The sequence below is a fragment of the Pelmatolapia mariae genome, linkage group LG1, assembly GCF_036321145.2.
Source record: "Pelmatolapia mariae isolate MD_Pm_ZW linkage group LG1, Pm_UMD_F_2, whole genome shotgun sequence".
NCBI lineage: Eukaryota > Metazoa > Chordata > Actinopteri > Cichliformes > Cichlidae > Pelmatolapia > Pelmatolapia mariae.
In genome coordinates, this window is record NC_086227.1 from 7,333,345 (window position 1) to 7,351,043 (window position 17,699).

At 39.5% G+C, this 17,699-nt stretch overlaps 1 protein-coding gene across 1 annotated transcript; it reads right to left on the reverse strand.

Annotated features, from left to right (window-relative positions):
* Positions 1-3,392: 3,392 nt before the first annotated feature.
* On the reverse strand, positions 3,393-14,859 carry LOC134625703 (very-long-chain (3R)-3-hydroxyacyl-CoA dehydratase-like). The gene is made up of 11 exons (XM_063470960.1): positions 14,657-14,859; positions 11,978-12,023; positions 11,685-11,758; positions 11,276-11,440; positions 10,594-10,642; positions 10,351-10,461; positions 7,916-8,043; positions 7,488-7,600; positions 7,299-7,405; positions 7,054-7,185; positions 3,393-5,262 (listed from the first exon to the last, which is right to left on the reverse strand). Exons 1-11 carry the CDS (start codon positions 14,735-14,737, stop codon positions 5,186-5,188), a joined length of 1,083 nt encoding a protein of 360 aa, XP_063327030.1. The 5' UTR covers positions 14,738-14,859; the 3' UTR covers positions 3,393-5,185.
* Between the last annotated feature and the right edge of the window lie 2,840 nt (positions 14,860-17,699).

Below are 17,699 nucleotides of genomic sequence, written 5' to 3' on the forward strand. Positions count from 1 at the left end.
TTGTACGAGGCTCAGCATAATGCTACTAAGAGGATAAGCAGCCAAACACCTTTCACCTTCCCTCTCACACATGAGGCTGTATCAATACGCCAACATTCAAACTGCTGCGGGGCTCGCAGGTGTAGTTTTGAGGCGAATCCTGAGAGTCTGCTGCCTGTTGAATTGATGTAGAATAATGGGGCGTTCAGGGACTTGCACAGGAAGCTGGGTCCTACTTAGGGTGTGGTCAGGTGTTTTAGATAGAGAAACCGATTATTACGTGAAATTCTTATTTGCTTCACAAAGAAGAAAGCGTTATCTAAACATAAATATCCGCTTGGAATGAAACACTGCAAATAAACGCTCAAAATAATTAAACAGATGAAGTTAATAAAGCTTAATATCATTATATTATTAACTTCTACTGGCTTAAATGCTTTTTAATTTAATTTGTAATCAACGAACTATTGCGCAGATCGGGTAAACAGCACTTAAAAGGATAATTTCACCATTCTGATTTTAATTGTAAGTGTAAGCATACATCTGACGTCATCATCTTAATCCAGTTGGAATAGTAGGAAAGCATTGATGTGAGCCTTCAAGCTGATCATAGTATAATATATGCAACCATAACATATCCGAAAAATGATTAAGAAGAACTGCAGAGCAAAAACAAAGAGTAATTAATGAGTGTACCATGGCTGGAATACTCTGAGCTTCCACTAGCAAAGCATGTGGATGTTAGTTAAAATATTTAGCATGCTGTGTCATATTAAGTTGTTCTAGGCTGGTTATATTGTAGTTGTTAAGGATGAGTGTCATTCACCTTCTTGTTAGATTAGCAAACATGTGACACCCAGAGGACAGTGAGACAGTGATTTGAAGACCAATTGTGACAACACACAGTATGCACAGTGATACTCTGTTCATTGTAACTAATAAAAACTTCTGACATGATCTACAAATTGTTAAGACTGTAGTTTTGCAAAGGTACTTTAATCTTTTTGCAGAGGCTGAGTCTGATTGATTGGGGCCGGATAGTGAGGACATTTTTGATCCAGGAGCAGGAGGCAGTGGGAAGCTGAAGGTGGTCCAGTTTGGGACGATCTTCAGAAAAACCAGAAATGTGGCGTTCAGGGAACAAAAGGTTGTTTGGAAATAATTTTTAAGCTATGTTTTTCTTGATCTTATGGGACAAGTAAATACAGATAGAATTTTGAATATAGAGCACCAAATCACAACAATTGCTCCAAGGTGCTTTATACTGTAAGTTAAAGACCCTACAATAATACAGAGAATACCCCCTATGAGCATCCAATTGGCGACAGTGGGAAGGAAAAACTCCCATTTAACATCAAAAAACCTTCAGCATAACCAGGCTAAGGGAGGGGTGGCCATTTGCTGCAACCAATTTAAGATTAGGGTATAGAGGACAAAAGCCACACTGTGCAAGAGATCCAGAGACCCAGAGCACTAACTATATGCTTTATCAAAAAGGAAAGTTTTAATCCTAATCTTAAAAGTAGAGATAGTGTCGTCTTCCAATATATTAGATAGATATTGCAAAACTGCAAGAAGTCCTACATATTCGAATGTTGTACATTGACAGACATGAAAAAACATTTTTTTTAAAACAACATTTAATTAAACTTAGTTGGAATAAATTTTCATAATCTTAACATCATGGTTATGTTACTGAGTCTGCTGACATAATTTGTTACTTTAACAAATTACACCAATTACTTTGTTATGTATTTCTGTTCAGCTCCTCGTTAACACACAGATGTCACCAGCCAATCACATAGCAGCAACTCATTGCATTTGGGCATACAGACATCATCAAGATGAGCTGCTTAAGTTCAAGTCAGAATCAGAATGGGGAAGACAGGAGATTTCAGTGACTCTGAACATGGCATGGTTGTTGACGCCAGACAGACTGGTCTGAGCATTTCAGAAATTGCTGATCTGCTGGGAACACAACCACCTCTAGGGTTTACAGAGAATGGTCTGAAAAATGGAAAAAATCGAGTGGGCAGTTCTCTGGGTGAAAATGCCTTGTAGGGTTCAGGGGAGAATGGCTGTGTTGCTGTTTGCTGATAGGCAATGACGAATAAAATAACCATTCATTATGCCGTTTGCAGAGGAGCAGCTCTGAAGAAACAAAACAGCGAACCTTGAAGCAACAAAAGGCCACACTGGGTGCCACTGCTGTCAGCTAAAAACAGAAAACTGAGGCCATAATTGCCACAAGCTCACCAAAATTAGACAATAGGAGACTGGAAAATTGTTGCCTGGTGTGATGAGTCTCAATTTCTGCTGGGACATTCAGATGGTAGACATGGAAGCAAACAATATGAAAAGCACGGATCTGTCCTGCCTTGCAGCGATAGCGTAATGGTGTGTGTGTGTGGGTGTGTGGGAGGGGGGTGTTAATGAGCATCGATTAAACACCACAGGCTTACTGAGTTTTGTTGTTGAGCATGTGTGCCCATCTTCTGATGGCTGCTTCCAGCAGGATAACACGCTGACGCTGAAATAATCTCAAACTGTTTTTTTGAATATGACAGTGAGTTTATTGCACTCAGGTGGCGTCATCAAATCTCAGTCCAACAGAGCTTTGAGATGTGGTGGAACTGAAGATTCGAATCATGGACGTGCAGCCAGCAGATGCTGTCGTGTCAATATGAACCAAAATGTCTGAGAATGTTTCCAGCCCCTTGTTGAATCTATACCACAAAGAATTAAAGCAGTTCTGAAAGCAAACGTGTGTCAAACCTAGTACTGACAAGATGTACCCAACACTACAAGTATACCTGCCCGGTGAGTGTATACTGTCAATGGTGGATGCTCATATTAAACACAGACTAATTTTCACCATATGTCAAAAGTAATCTCTGTGAGCCAAAAGCTCGGGTTTTACACTGCTCTAAATACACTTTCCAACATTTTTTTCTTTCTCCTATTGGCTCTGTATGATGTCAAGTGAGAGCATATATCCTGTGCTCTCAAGGTGAAGCACAGAAGCAAACAAACAAACAACCTTTATTTGTCACATACACAATCATACAGAGTACAACATGTAGTGAAATGCTTGTGTCCGAGCTGTGGACAGGCTGCAGACGGAGCTGCGCCATTCCAGGGCTTGGTTTTTAGCATGGGGGGTCTAGCCAGGACCCTTACTGGATACCAGGGTCTACCACAGCCCTACCGATGGTTCAAACTGTTCTGTTTTTAAGGGGCCAATCAGATGAATTTTGTCTCAAAGGTGCAGGAAGGAAGTTGAAACAACCAATATGGCCAAATATAAAATAAAACAGGATTATTTTAACCTGGAAAGGAAGTTTAACCGTTAAGGATTAACAAGTCTCTGCACGTCCTGAAGAAAGTCAGAACACAAAATACTCTCCAAAATGTGACATGACAAAGTAATCTTCAAAATAAGAATGTTTATTTCATCTTCCCCCTCCTCAAACACTGTGAAGAAACAAAACTTATAAAAAGGTCCAGCACCGGCCTGAATTTGCCTGCATGAGAACATCTGAAAACACATAAAGAAAAAAAAAAAAACCCAGACATGCAAAGCACTCCATATCAAGTTGAATGCCCAATACATATCTTACAAACGACATCCACTCACAAACAGAGAAACATAAATGACCATGAACACACAAATGAAATGGCAAAAATTTTAGCAAACAAATAAATGCGAAACAAAAAGTGGCTGGGAAATAGTGAACAATTAAGGAAATGATGAAACACTGGGACAAAAAAATAAGGCATGCACAGCTCCTTCTCATATCATCTATACATTTCATACATGTTTTTATGCAAAAATATGAAATCAAGTGGATGTGGGGCGACTAAAAGAGAAGATGCAGAGAGAAGATCCCCCTGCCCCCAAAATACCCCCAACAAACTTTAAAATCATGAGCTAAATGCATAAGCTACTGTCACACATTACTGTTGAAACTAACGTAAGGATTGGTATGAAGGATTGTGAATCACTCCCAAAACAAACAAACTGCTAAGAACATTTGCATGACTTTGTTAATATTCAAAGCACTGAGTGACTGACAGCTCCATCCAAAGCTCAGTGCTGCAAATGCACCGTGGAACCAATGAGGAGAAAATAAAGTAACTCTAAAACTGTTCATAGTTTGCAGCCACAGTGTTTTATTGTAAAGGCATCTGACACAACAGCTTTAAAAGTTCAAGTGGTGTTATAGCTTAACCTTAACTTCTGGAACATTTACCTCACAGCTGACCTTTTTGTGGAGAGTTCATATTAACATGGTAAAGACTGCTAATCACAAAACCTCTCTTTTGGATACAGTATTGCCATGTTCACACCATGGCTTGTGTTCAAGCGGGCATGACATGCCCATGTTTAGACTCTCACTCATTCATGTACTTGCAACAACTGAAGCAGAAAACAACTTTCAAAAACCTTGAAGACTTTGGACAGGACATAATAGAGAAGTTGTATCTTGGATCAGAACAGAGAACGGCATCCAAACTGCATCAGCTTTCAAATACATTTACATGTAAGGAGAAATATGACGGTAAAGGGTGTTTGACTTTTAATAAGTGGCTTAAAATACCATAAAGCTCCAGTAAACATGATTTAAAGATCAACTTTGAGTGTAACATTATTATTATTAAAGTTTTATAAATAATGTGAAATACACGAAAGACAAAAGAGGTCCTAAACTGGTTCCTAATTATGCATTAACAATATCTTTTCTAATTATGAACTAAATCGCTATTTATAAATCACAATTATAAAGATTCTCATTATTCATTTCCATTCATGTGATAAAAAAAACCCTTCTTTTTTTATTTATGTCCCAAAATATCAACAAATCAAAAATATTACTTTATAAAGACACCTCTAGTGTGGAAAACTCAATAAATACAGACAATAAACAAGTCAATCTCTCAGCAGTAAGATCAGCACATATGGTGCCATCAGAAGACGTTTGTTCAGCATCCGTGATCCATCCGTCTGCTACAGAAGCGTTTACAGTACAGGACAGAGTTGACACAGTAGAGAAACAATGTGACCAGTACTCCAACATCACCTTAGTGTGTGCGGATGAAAATGAGAACAGGAAATAAAAGGATAAAAAAAACAAACAAAAACAAAACAAAAACACAAAGAAAACCAGCTGCTTTGAAGTGTGCGCAAGGCAAGGGTGTCGATCAGTTAGTGCACTTTCCTTTTCCTCGTGCGGTATCGTCTTCTTCTCTGCTTGTACAGGTGCCGCAAGTTGATGAAGAGTCCTGTGGGGAGACGGTTTCCGTCAGTATGAAGCTCACACACTCACTGGCATGTTTCTGGATTATAGATGACCCAAGGAACGGAGTGTCTCTGCAGACTAGCGAACTAAACGTCGTGTTTCAAAGGCCTGCTTTAAATGTAACTAATAAACCAGAATGTCAGTGACGTAGCAGTTCATCTGACTCACAATCCATCACAAAAAGGTGTGAAAGAATTTTACAACATCATCGATTAAGTCATTGATTAGCTGTATTGCACAAAGGCAATAAGCTAAGAAAACGTAATTAAGCCATAATTATGTATATATAACTCAAAGTTATATATACATAAATGTATATACAGTGCTTTTCTGCTCTGAGCACTGAAAGCACTTTATAAAACATCTTTTATTCACCCATTAACACACATTGATACAAGCACTTTTTTCTATCCAAGTGTTACACACTGATGAATGGGAGCTAGGGCTGGGCGATATGGCCTAAAATTGCGGTATAATTTGAAGCATGTACGGTAACGATATATATCGCGATGTATTATTTTCTTCTGTATACCGTATTTTCCACACTGTAAAGTGCGCTTAAAATCCTTTAATTTTCTCAAAAATGGACAGTGCACCTTATAATCTGGTGCGCCTTATGTATGAATTCTGGTTGTGGTTACTGACCTCAAACCAATTTTATGTGGTACACGGCGCTCAAAAATCTGTCAAAAAAGTTTTAGTATGACTTTGGTAAGCTACGAAGCCGCACCACTTGATGGACTGTCGGAGCATTACGGCTACCGTAGTCAGGAGCCTCGCGGAGTAACCTGGGTCCAAACTCCGTCCGCTTCAGGTCCCAAAGTCAAACGAACACTGCGGCATCATTGAGAGTTAAAAACTGTCTACATTCTTTCATCTTTAATAAAATGATCAGTGCTGCTGCTTTACCAGGTGTAACAATTAAGTTTAACATCCAGGCATCCATGAAAACAGAATTTATTACATTTAACGGAGTTAGAAGTTAGCAGGAAGATAGCTCGCTAGTTTCCACCTAAACATTATATAGCATGTTCTGACTGAGAGAAACGTACAGCTCTGCTATCACTTCCAACATAAATGAAGACAGAAAACTAAACAGCAGTGACTTTTTTAGGGTTGCTGAAGTTGGGCTGGTATATAATGATGTGCTACGTGATCGCTAGTGACACAGCTATGTTAGCATAACATAAACACAGTGAAGCTGGAGGATGAACGCTAACTTTTTTCCACTCGATAAAAGTTAACGTGAGGGTTCCTGATGGTTCGGGACAAATGCAATCGCATGGCAGGATGCTGTAAACAGACCAAACTTCAGTCAGGAGAACAACTGAGATAATCCATCCACAATACGAGGTTAGTCATTAATATACTGCTACAACATGGGAACAGAGCAGAATTCAACATTAATCAATCAATGGTACGGAAGTGGAGGAAGCGCAGTTTTTGGCTTTCCTCATATTCCAAAAAGTGCTTCGTCTCTTCGCTATTACTGTCGCCCGGCATAATTTGCAGATGATACTGCTTGCAGCCGCTGTGATGCTTTCGACCAAAACAGGCGCAGCTTGATGACACCATCAACATGCGCGGTAGAGCGGAAAATCAAAATCTCTACCGTTGGCCAAATTCATATTGTTTCCACCGTATACCGTTTATACCGCCCACCCCTAATGGGAGCAACTTGGGATTACAGCATCTTGCCCAAAGATACTTTGGCATGCGGACTGGAAGTGGAAATGAATCAGATTTGATGGTGGTACGTGAGCAGACTTCTTACCCAGAAACATGAAAACCAGGTAGAGCTGCAAAGTGTAGGAGAAGCTTAAAGAGTTTCCCAACATCTCGGGGAGAGGCAGGCTGAACAGACGGGTCTCATCAAAGATGGGCAGGGATTGGATCACAGCCACGGCTAGATGCAAATAAAACAAAACAAAAAAAAAAGAAGCAAAGAATGACACACCATCAGTAACAACTACGCACAACTGACACGAACGCTTGCTTGCCAACCACAAAATCACCAACCTTCAGCTATGACTCCCAGCGGGTAAAGAGGAATCCAGATGGTGTACCTCAGCCACGTTAGCATCTTCCACTCTGTGCTGATGCAGGCCAGCATGTAGTACGGGTATCTGATGTAGAGGAGGTTGGGCTGATATTAGAACGGGCGACACATCCTCAACAGGAGAGAGGAGGAAGGCTATTTGAGCTAACCTGAAGATCTCGATGGTGCTCCACAGGTAGAAGACGAAGAAGACAACGGGCTTGTTCTGCATCTCGTCGAGGCTGCCGAAGACGACGAACAAAATAACATTCCTCCCCGCAACCTGCAGGCACAATTAAAGGCCAGATAAAGCTGACTGTCATAAAAGCACAGGCCTGCAGACTGGAGCTCTGTGTTAGAGCTCTTTAGTTTTACTATTTTACTTTAAGGTATATGATAAATTATTAAATAAATAAATCATTCTGTGGTGCCATGAGACTCTCTAGGTAAAATAAATTGCACGTGTGATGCATGTGAATACTGACTAGCTGCCATTTTCAATAATGTTGTGCACATGTGCATGAGCTTTCAATTTTGTAGTTAAGACGAATAAAAAAAAAAAAACTAACAGGGGGCAAAATGTGTCGCCGGATGTTACCTGTATCATAGCGGGAAAAGCTCCTGTTTTAACCAGACCCAACAAAGGATTAATGACCTCGAGCACGGCCATCATCTGACAGAAATACATGATATCAGCTGTGGTGTGGAAGGTATCATAGAATGAGTCTGTGTGGGGCGAGAGAGAAACAAAAACAGGACATGATTAAGCGAGCACGCTGCCCGAGCCACTATCCATAACCATGGCCATTTGCAAAACAAATCCTTGCTGTGTAGTTGTGTTCCTGTTTCTATTCAAATGAGCTTATCTGTGAATAGCTCCTCACAAACAAAACCACAGACCTCTCTCCCTGCAGTCTCTGGACCCCCTGTCTGTTTTATTTTCCTGCCGATTGTGTTCGTTTCTTTTCAGTTTTTACACACACACACACACACACACACACACACACACACACACACACACACACACACACACACACACACACACACACACACACACACACACACACACACGCAACGAAATCAGCGCCAACTATTTCACCTGCTTTGGTGTAAATGAAAGTGACAACAGGTGCAGTGGAGAGGTTGGTCTCCAGCGCAGTCTCAAGAGCATGGAAGACATAACAGGAGATGGAGTGTTACATAAAAAGAGCTGGGTGGGGCAGTCCAGCTCCTGCAGGCCACTGGTGCGAATGTCTCTGACCAAACAATCAGAAACAGACTTCATGTGGGAGGCCTGAGGACCTAATGTCCTTCAGTGCTCACAGTCTAGTACCATGCAGCTTGAATGGTTTACAGTTCCTAACTGATATCCCAGAAGTTTAAATGACTTCATATTATACTGAGTGCTCACTTTACTTTTTGAGCAGTGCATTATGCTGCAGGCCAAAAGGTCCAATGTTTCTAAGAGGTGAAGAAGAACTGTTGGCTCTTCTGGCGTATTTAAGGTTAAATTAATGCACAAAAGAACCTCAAGATGAATAATGAGATGGTTTGAAGTTCAGCACTTTGGCTAGACAAACATGGCAGAGACAGACTAACTGGATTGAATGTGTACTCTGTGATAATACAATGGTAGTAAAAATCTGGCGTCGCTACCTAACTAACCATTATAACATATTTATATATATGTATACATATATATATATATATATATATATATAAAAACAGGAAAAGCACATTGTAGCTTATCTGTCCAGCAGAAAAAGGGTTCATTCAAAATATATAGTAGTTACTGGATGTAACTTCAGTTCTATGCATCTACTATGCTGATACTGGTGAGTGTTTAAGTTAATAGTCAGATTCACTTGTACAGAGTTCCTTATAACTCTTCCTTTTGGGGGCTTCTTCACTCACTCACTCACCTCTTTTCACCCTCTGTGTTTGTACACCACTTTAATTATTACTTATTATTCATCTCTTTCTCTCTTCCACAGTGAGTCTTTTGTCCTGTTTCTCTCAGCAGCTGGCTACCCCTCCCTGAGCCTGCTACTGTTGGAGCTTCCTTCCTGATAAAAGGAAGATTTTCCTTCCTACTGTCTTCCAAGTGCTTTTGGTCATAGGGGACTGTCTGATTGTTGTGGTTTTCTCTGCATCATTGTAGGGTCTTTACTAGGGATTGGTATCAAGAGTAATTAAATTCCTTAAAATTCCCTTAAAATAGTCCGTTTTGCCTGTGTCTATGGGTCACGCTTATCGTTTCCACTTGCACTTGCTGAAATCAACTGATTTTGGTACCTGTGTCAGAGAAGGAAAATAGTGGCACAGTCTACAGCATGGATATAGGCATTTTATTTATATTCTACTCTATACACAAAAAGACGAGGGCGATGCTGAAGTGCAAATTGCATGCAGGACAGAAACAGCATTATGCTGGTAGCACAACTTTGGCTCTTTGTCAAGCACTTGCACAGACAGCATGCTAATGCTAAGCTAGCCAAGAACCCAGAGTAAAAACTGAGTGAATGCTGACACCAGCCCGGCAGCCAGACCCTAAACTTCAACAGGTAACAAACCGATGAGCAGCCAGGCTTCAGCCTCTGTTTCTACCTGTTCATTGTTCTACAGTACAATCACCATGGCGATCAATTTAAAGTCTCTTTGCGCTGGTTTTCATCTTTGCTTTGTGCTGTCGGCTCTGTGTTCATACCTAAATACTAAGTCAAAGATCCTGTGTGTCCTGATTAGGATAGGGATTTGTGTTGGTGCATGGGACTGTAGCCTATAGGCTTATATTGTTAAATTGTAATGATGAGACAATGTGTTTAAAGTCATTTTATAGAGAAACGGGAAAATAATAAAATGAGTAGTAAAACAAATTAGTTTTTCCTCTTGGGAGTAATTAAGTAAAGTACTGCATTACTTTTAAGAAAAGTGTGTAATACATTACTTTTTTGAATAACGACCCCAAAAACGCATTTCCAAAAAAATGCCTGCCTTTCCATGCTTTAAGACATTTGTTTTCTCTTTACAAACCTTGACCAAGAATGAAGAGGCGGACAGTCATGTTGACAAAGACCCAGGAGTATCCCAGGAACTGCACCAGGTTGTACATGAACAAGTAGCTTTTCTTCAGACCCAGGTAGGCTGTGGAAACAAGAGAGAAAATGACTAAAATTAACTAATCTGCAGAATTTAATCTAAAGGACAGCAAACACAGGTGATATAGGACATCTGAGTTTCAGGTTATTTGAAGGTGAAGAACTCTGTGAAACTCACGGTCATTACGAACTCTTGACTCCACACTTATCTTGTTTAACTTCTCCTCCTAAAAGAACAACAAATGAATTACAATTAGTCACATTTCTCATCAGTTCCAAAGCAGCTAGATGATGAATTTAGTGCGTTGAAAAGAAATGTATTTATCTTTTATTGGGAATGCAAAAAGTTATCGTGGCTCTGTAATTGATAGCTGTAGTACATGCAGATGGTGTGAATATCCCAGAGAGTTCAAAACACAACTCCCTTAATTATAAAACACTTTTACAGATAAACACATTTCATTGGATAATCATATTAAATTTTAGCAGCATGTCCAGAACAACTGATTTAGTCTCTCAGCAGCCTTAATAGCCAAGTAGGGAGGAGCACTGACATGAAGTTTACGTTCAAATTACACATGTCCAAAGCTGAACCTTGCCAGATCACAATAAGTTATGTAAAATTATGTGAGTTGGCTCTTGCATGACTAACTTTGAAAAGGACCTGCGATAAAAAGTAAAATGTCCTCCAAACAAAACTATTTTAATCCCACAAAACCTGTTTGCAACTACAAAGACTACATTTTCTAGTCCTTTGACTTCCCATCAGACACAGTGTTAATGCTAGCAACCAAAAGTATTTTCTGTGGTACACATTTAAATCTCTGTCCTCAGGGTGAGTGGAATCATTGTCGTTTTGCCTTAGCCTGAAGCTCCATCTCAGCGTCCGACTCGTCCAGCCATCGGTCGAAGTCTGGGGCCAGAAACAGAGGCTTTTTCTCCTGCAGCGTCAGCCGGTCCCACCAGCGCTCCTCCTTCTTCTTGATTTTGATGTCCACCTGACGCTCAGTGGACTTGTGCTTGATCTGGAAACAGAGTATTAAATCGATCCTAAATAACATGACATATTGTATAACCTGTGTGTGTGTTGAAATAAAACCTACAGCTATTTGTTGGAAATTAAGTCAGTTTTTCAGTTAGTGTCCATGTCAAATTCACTCACACTAAAACTGGAGAATGACAGGAACATTATTGGCACAATGTCATAACCTTAGCAGGAAAAAAACCACAATCAATTCTTGAAAACTTTCAAAAATGAGACAGCGGTACCTCGGGTCTAACAGGTTCCAGGAACTCCAACTTGAACTCGTATTCATTATCTCCCTTAGCTCCATGACCCTGTGCTGTGGTACAAGGTTTTTTTTGTTTTTTTTTTAAACAGTAAAGTAAGCAAAGTGAGTACAAATTTTATTTGTAGAGAACCTTTCACTAAAAAAATGCTAAAGATTTAAGACAAAAAGACAAAACTGTCTAAGTATATTGTGGTTATGCATCATTCTGTAGTTCATTCTTATTTAATCTTTATTTTCTTGTTCTTAAATGCACAAAAATAAAGTACCAACCTCTGAACTGAAGTGTGTTGTGTTCTTGCAGGTTGATATTGACATTCTGAAAAACACAAAAGCTGCCATCACAACCCAAAAGTGGACAAACCATTGAGGTAGAAATGATACATTAGGTTTGGTGATATTCTCTCTTGAAAGAAAAAAGAATCCTCATATAGCCCACAACACAAATTTATAACAATACTTCAAATACTTCGCTCACACTACGATATTATTGTAATTTTTAACATTCTGTGATGCAAAAGTATTGCAAAACATTAACGTCATCATTTTTTTCCAACTTCAAATTATATCCTCAGAGTTAAAACTTTGTTAATATCTGTTTTCAGTTCTTGTCACTAAAACGTTCCATAAATGTTTCCATTAGATGGAGTCAGTCTGATGTTAGTCTGTGATTTAATGGGGTCCAGATGGTAAATACACGCAATCTGTTTTAGAAATTAACTGTGATAGATCGGTGAAAACCACATATCTGTTGACTCATTCAGACTGACGACAACATGCTGGCAATTGATCTGCATTTACAAATCAGCCAAATAAATATTTGCAAACCTTTGACGATCTATCTGAGAGTGACTGGAGTTAGTTCTAGTCAGACTGCAACTCTTTTCAGAAAGGTTGCCTCCTGTCAATTACCTTGCGATCAAAAGTGATTGTCAGTGTGCAACACATTCAAGCTCTAGGCAACCATTTAGTCACCACAAACTGCATGGGAGGTAGCTTGGTCAAGCTAAGTGCATCCAGTGTTGGGTGGTTTTTCTGCAGAGTCAATTTGCTTGGTTAACATTATTTCGGCATTTTTCTGCATTTTCCTTCAGCCCTGGAAAAGACCAGACTTTTCTGCCTCCACTGACTCTTACTGAAGATCAAATATTCAAACTGCAGGTTTGTTTTAAGGACAAGCAACATCAGACTTTCACAATACAGTCAGATCAGGTAATGATGAAGAGCTAAACATAGCAGTACAATACTATACACAAAACTGTGTTGCAATATGTTTTTGTTGAAAGTGGTGCAAAGTTGTTGATTCAAGTTTACGGCCACTTTAGAGGTGGTAATGTTGTACTATTGAGTTTTACAGAAGTTATTCTGAGTTGCTTATACTCGTCTGTGTGGGCCAGGTGGTGTTCTCTGAGACTGTTTGAGTTTCCCTTCATCCTAAGAGCCGAAACAAGATCCAGAACAACCATTAAACATCATGCATCTTTTATAAGACATTTGTGCAGCAGATGGAGGATGAAGTCGAAGAAGCTAGTTATAAACTCAGCCCGTTAGACTGGATCCTTGTTTAGACACACGTGTTTACACTGGGCACACACTAAAGTTATTCAGCAAATAACTAAAATATAGGGAGCTGTAAGCAAATGATGAACCAACTAAATGTATCAGTGATGTCATCCTCTCAGATGGGCTGCTACAGTCAAAAATAGATAGAAAAGCATCTTATCAGTTGTTATACAACTTCCATGAAACAACCTACAAGAAAGCTTTACGTTCTTTTAAAAGCCTGGTTTAAAACCTTTTATCTGTTTTGCAACTTTTAACTTTACTTATATAGTTTATTCACATTTTGTTATAAAGTCTGATTCTTAAGAGGAGCACTTTGAACTGCAGTGCTGCTGAAAGTTGCTTTTCTAAGTAAATTTGCATTGCCAAGCTTATAGCAAATGGCACGGCCATGCGGCTGACATAATAATTGAAGCACAGCTACAAAAATGAGGAAGTCAAACTTTAGCTGACGTGATCTATATTTGATATATCTGAGTACAGTGGATGGTTTCATATTCTTTTAATAAAACAACAAAGTTCTACAAAAAAAAGAAAAGAAAAAGAAGCTTTCCTTTGATGCTGATGCTAAAGAATTTGTTTAGAGATTGAAACACGGTGGGAGAAAATAACATTTTCACAACTTAGTGTGGTTTAGTGATTTAAAGGTGTCTTTTGGTCATATTTGTAGAGAAACTGAATCATTTTTGTGTTTTAGACTGTCCAATGAAATCTTACTTTGTAGGTGTGGGGAATTCAAATAGATATCATTATTATTATTTCCTTATCATTCACAGCCATAATCGGTAACAAAGAAATATTAGTTCTCTGAAACTCGGCTTTGTTTAGAGGTGGACAACTGCAAAGAGAGAAGCTACAAAACAAGGAAGTAACTCTAAAACACCAAATTCAACTGTCACTCTGGAGTCAGTCCACTCAGTTATCACTAATGCATTTACCTTCTTTACAGAAAACTTCCTTACATTTTAGACCCCATTAGAGCTGAAGGACCTCGACAGCAGACTTTAACAGTGCTCACCGAGAAGTATTAATTCTGCTTTAAAAATAATTATGCGCTTTTTTTCTGAACACAGGAGAAGCGTGTATGAATTGTTTTGGTTGTCTGCTTTGTCATGCCAGCTGAAGTAAGTATTACCAGTCAATAAATCCATTTTACAACTGTGACGGTAGCTACGGTATCAGCTAACAGCCAGGCTAGCTGTGACCGCGACAAAGTCCGCTGTAGTACAGCCACAGCGAAGAAAGCTCCCGTTAAGTAACAGCAACACCCAGACCAGCAAGAAAATAAAAGCAAATTTAAACGGCAAGCCCGTCGGAGTGGAGGCTGAAACATTATATATGGAGTCAATGAGCTGAAAGCTGTCAGGCGGATGTTGGGGACTGTCCTACCTTGGCATCGCTCAGTTCCACTCGGAGGTAAATCTCTCCGTGCCGCTGAGCCCAGTAAACATGAGGAGTCAGGATCTGCATGTTCACGATGTTTTGTTCTTTCTGATATTTACATACCTAACCGGCGAACAATCTTTTTCTCAAACTGATCAACTGAAACCCTCATCTGACAGCCCGGAGGATGGACAGATGATGCAGAGTACTTCCGGGGGGAGGTCGCTCTCGGAATTCAAAATAAGAATTTTAAAAGGGCCGCCTTCAGAATAAAAGTCACCCTAAAAAACCAACGAATAAAATAATTCGTTGAAAAGAACGGAAAAGAATGAATGGGTGGATGGAATGAATGAATAACTGAATGAATCTTTCATACACGTGCACAGCCAGTGCCACACACATGTAGACATTTGGATCTCAGCAGTCGTTTGACGTTGCTTTAGGTGTGTTTAACCTAACTTTGAACAAAGAAATTTTAAGTACTTTATTCAAGCCTTTTGCAATTTATATTACTCTGAATTTTAACCAGCTGAAGAAAAAAAGAGAGAGAAAGACACAAAGACTGAAAGCCTGTAGTTATTTTAATTATTTTTCCAAAATCCCTTTAAATAATTATTTTAATTAGTTTCAAAGTGGACATGTGGTGTTTCTGTGTGTTTGCTGGTTTTCCCTATATTTAATTTTCTTCAGATACATGAAGTATATATTTGAAAACCCTCGCCTCTAAATGAGCCACTCTACCTGTAAATGAGATTAGATGATGAATTGGTGACTTTATAAAAGCATAAATGCAAACACCCATATAAAGAAGCCAGACTCTTTCACTCCCTTGCTGGAAAGCTGTGCTATAACTGAGACTGTTCCACAAGTGGGCACCCAGAGACTATAACAGGACCGCAAAAAGACAGGTGATTAGATTTTCATATTCAACCAATATTAGAGCACTGCTTAAATTTTCCCACATTTCACTTCTTCTAGTTTAAAATGATCTAAACATGAATAAGAGGGGTGTAGCTCCAGCATATTTCATAATCTGACAATTATTGTCAATCATGATATAACTGTTTTTAAATGAACTGAAGGCTGCAGGATGACTCTTTCTGCAACTGTGAACAAGTTGATTGATGCAAAGAGCTCAGAACCATCATGATTTGGGGAATCTTTTCTGTAGAAGAGGTTGGACTTGTTAAAGCACAGCAATAATGTTCATTAGAAGCTCCTTCACCATCACACTGCCCATTCCCTGCCAGCAGCTTTCAGTCAAAATTTGCAATAAAACTTTGAAGCTGACAGCACTGAAATGATGAAATGGCTGGCCCAGAGGTCTGATCTGAATGGAAGAACTCTAGAAATGGATTAAGGTGGAGGAATGGGAGTAGGGTGGTACATAAGGGGCGTTTATCAATATGCGTACTTGTGCGTACTTGCGTTCTCGTGTACTCGTGATACGTCATCAGTCGGAGACCAAGTACTGTTCCAATTCGAAGTACGCATCACGCCGAGAACGCGAAAAAGTCCCGGATGTGTTCTCGATCCGCCCGTTTTATCGAGCATGCATCGGTGTAGACTTGGTACAGCTATATATCCCAGAATGCATTTCGTCCAAAACTCAACAGCGGACTCCCGGCACATCGTCCCCCCCCCCTCCCCTCCCCGCCCGCTCGCGGTCTTCTCACTACTCAGGTTAAAGAAACCCCAGCAGCTGTCTATAGTATTGAGTGTCCACTAGAATAGAAATAAAAGCGTTCTAACATCTCACCTGCTTGTTTTTATTAAGGTATGTACACGTATGTACATGTACACTATTTTTATTAATAGAGGTTTCACTACTGAGGTTAAAAATGATATATAAGTCACTTAGATCACTTCTAAATGTTAATGTTTGGTTTATTTCAGTGTTTTATTTGTTCCTGAGTAAACCGGTTTGGCTGTGATTAAAGTTAAGCTTCATAACATGTTACTCACAGTTAAATTAGGAGGGGACGGCAGTAAAAACTCCGGACCTGTGACATCATCACGTACGCTGGTACAAATCACGAGTCCGTGCTCGCGTACTTGAGAATTGAGAGACGGCCCACGAGTCCGTGCTCGCGTTCTCGGCGGGTACGTACTCCCGTGCGTTCTCGGCGAGTACGTACTCACCGAGCACGCGAGTACGTACTCGCGTACTTGGGCATTGATAAACGGCCAAGCTGTGTCCCAGATCAGAGGGAGTCCTTTGAAGGATGTAGCCTAGAAAAGCGTGGCCTGTGTAGGACGCGTGAATGGATGCAGACCCTGAATTAGGACACAGCTAACAAAACAGAGCAATGGGAGAGACTAGTGACATCCTGCAGGTGCATATGTGCAAAATCTATTCTATGAAAACAGCCTCCACACTTCCTACTGTGCTTTGAAACTTATGGCCATTAATAATTTCATATTTTGCTACAGTGGCTACTGATCAACGTTTTTATCACTTCTTTTTAAAATGTCCCATGTAAATTACAGCCTCACCCTTGCCATGTTATGATGCTAAAATGTGACACTAAAATGTAAACAATTGCAAGCTGTTCTGTAAAGATGATCTCTTGATAGACATGATGAGAAACCTGATATTTTGATGCTTATAATAGATCACACAATTATGGGCACTAAGTTAGTGGCTCAAATGTTAATGTGCAAAAAGCTCTCATAGATATGTTTTTGTTTTTCATTTTTTAATGGCAATAACAATCAGGAGTTTCCTCCCACTTCAAACTCAATGATGTATAAAACAACACATTTGAATGGCACTGGGAGCTCAATTTCCACAAATTTCAACAAGAGAATGTCAAAAACCATTCTGCAGATATTCCAACAGACCTGTTTCTCACTGAAACACTGGCACAGTATAAAATGATAAAACACAAAAACGAGGCTCTTAACTGTTGAATAACTGTAATGCTATAAAAAGCGAGAAACAAATTTAACCCAAATATATATTTTTGAATAAAAAAATCTTACAGTTTTGACATGTGATATGCTGTTTTGTATCATAATAAAAAAAACAACATCAATGTTATGCTCG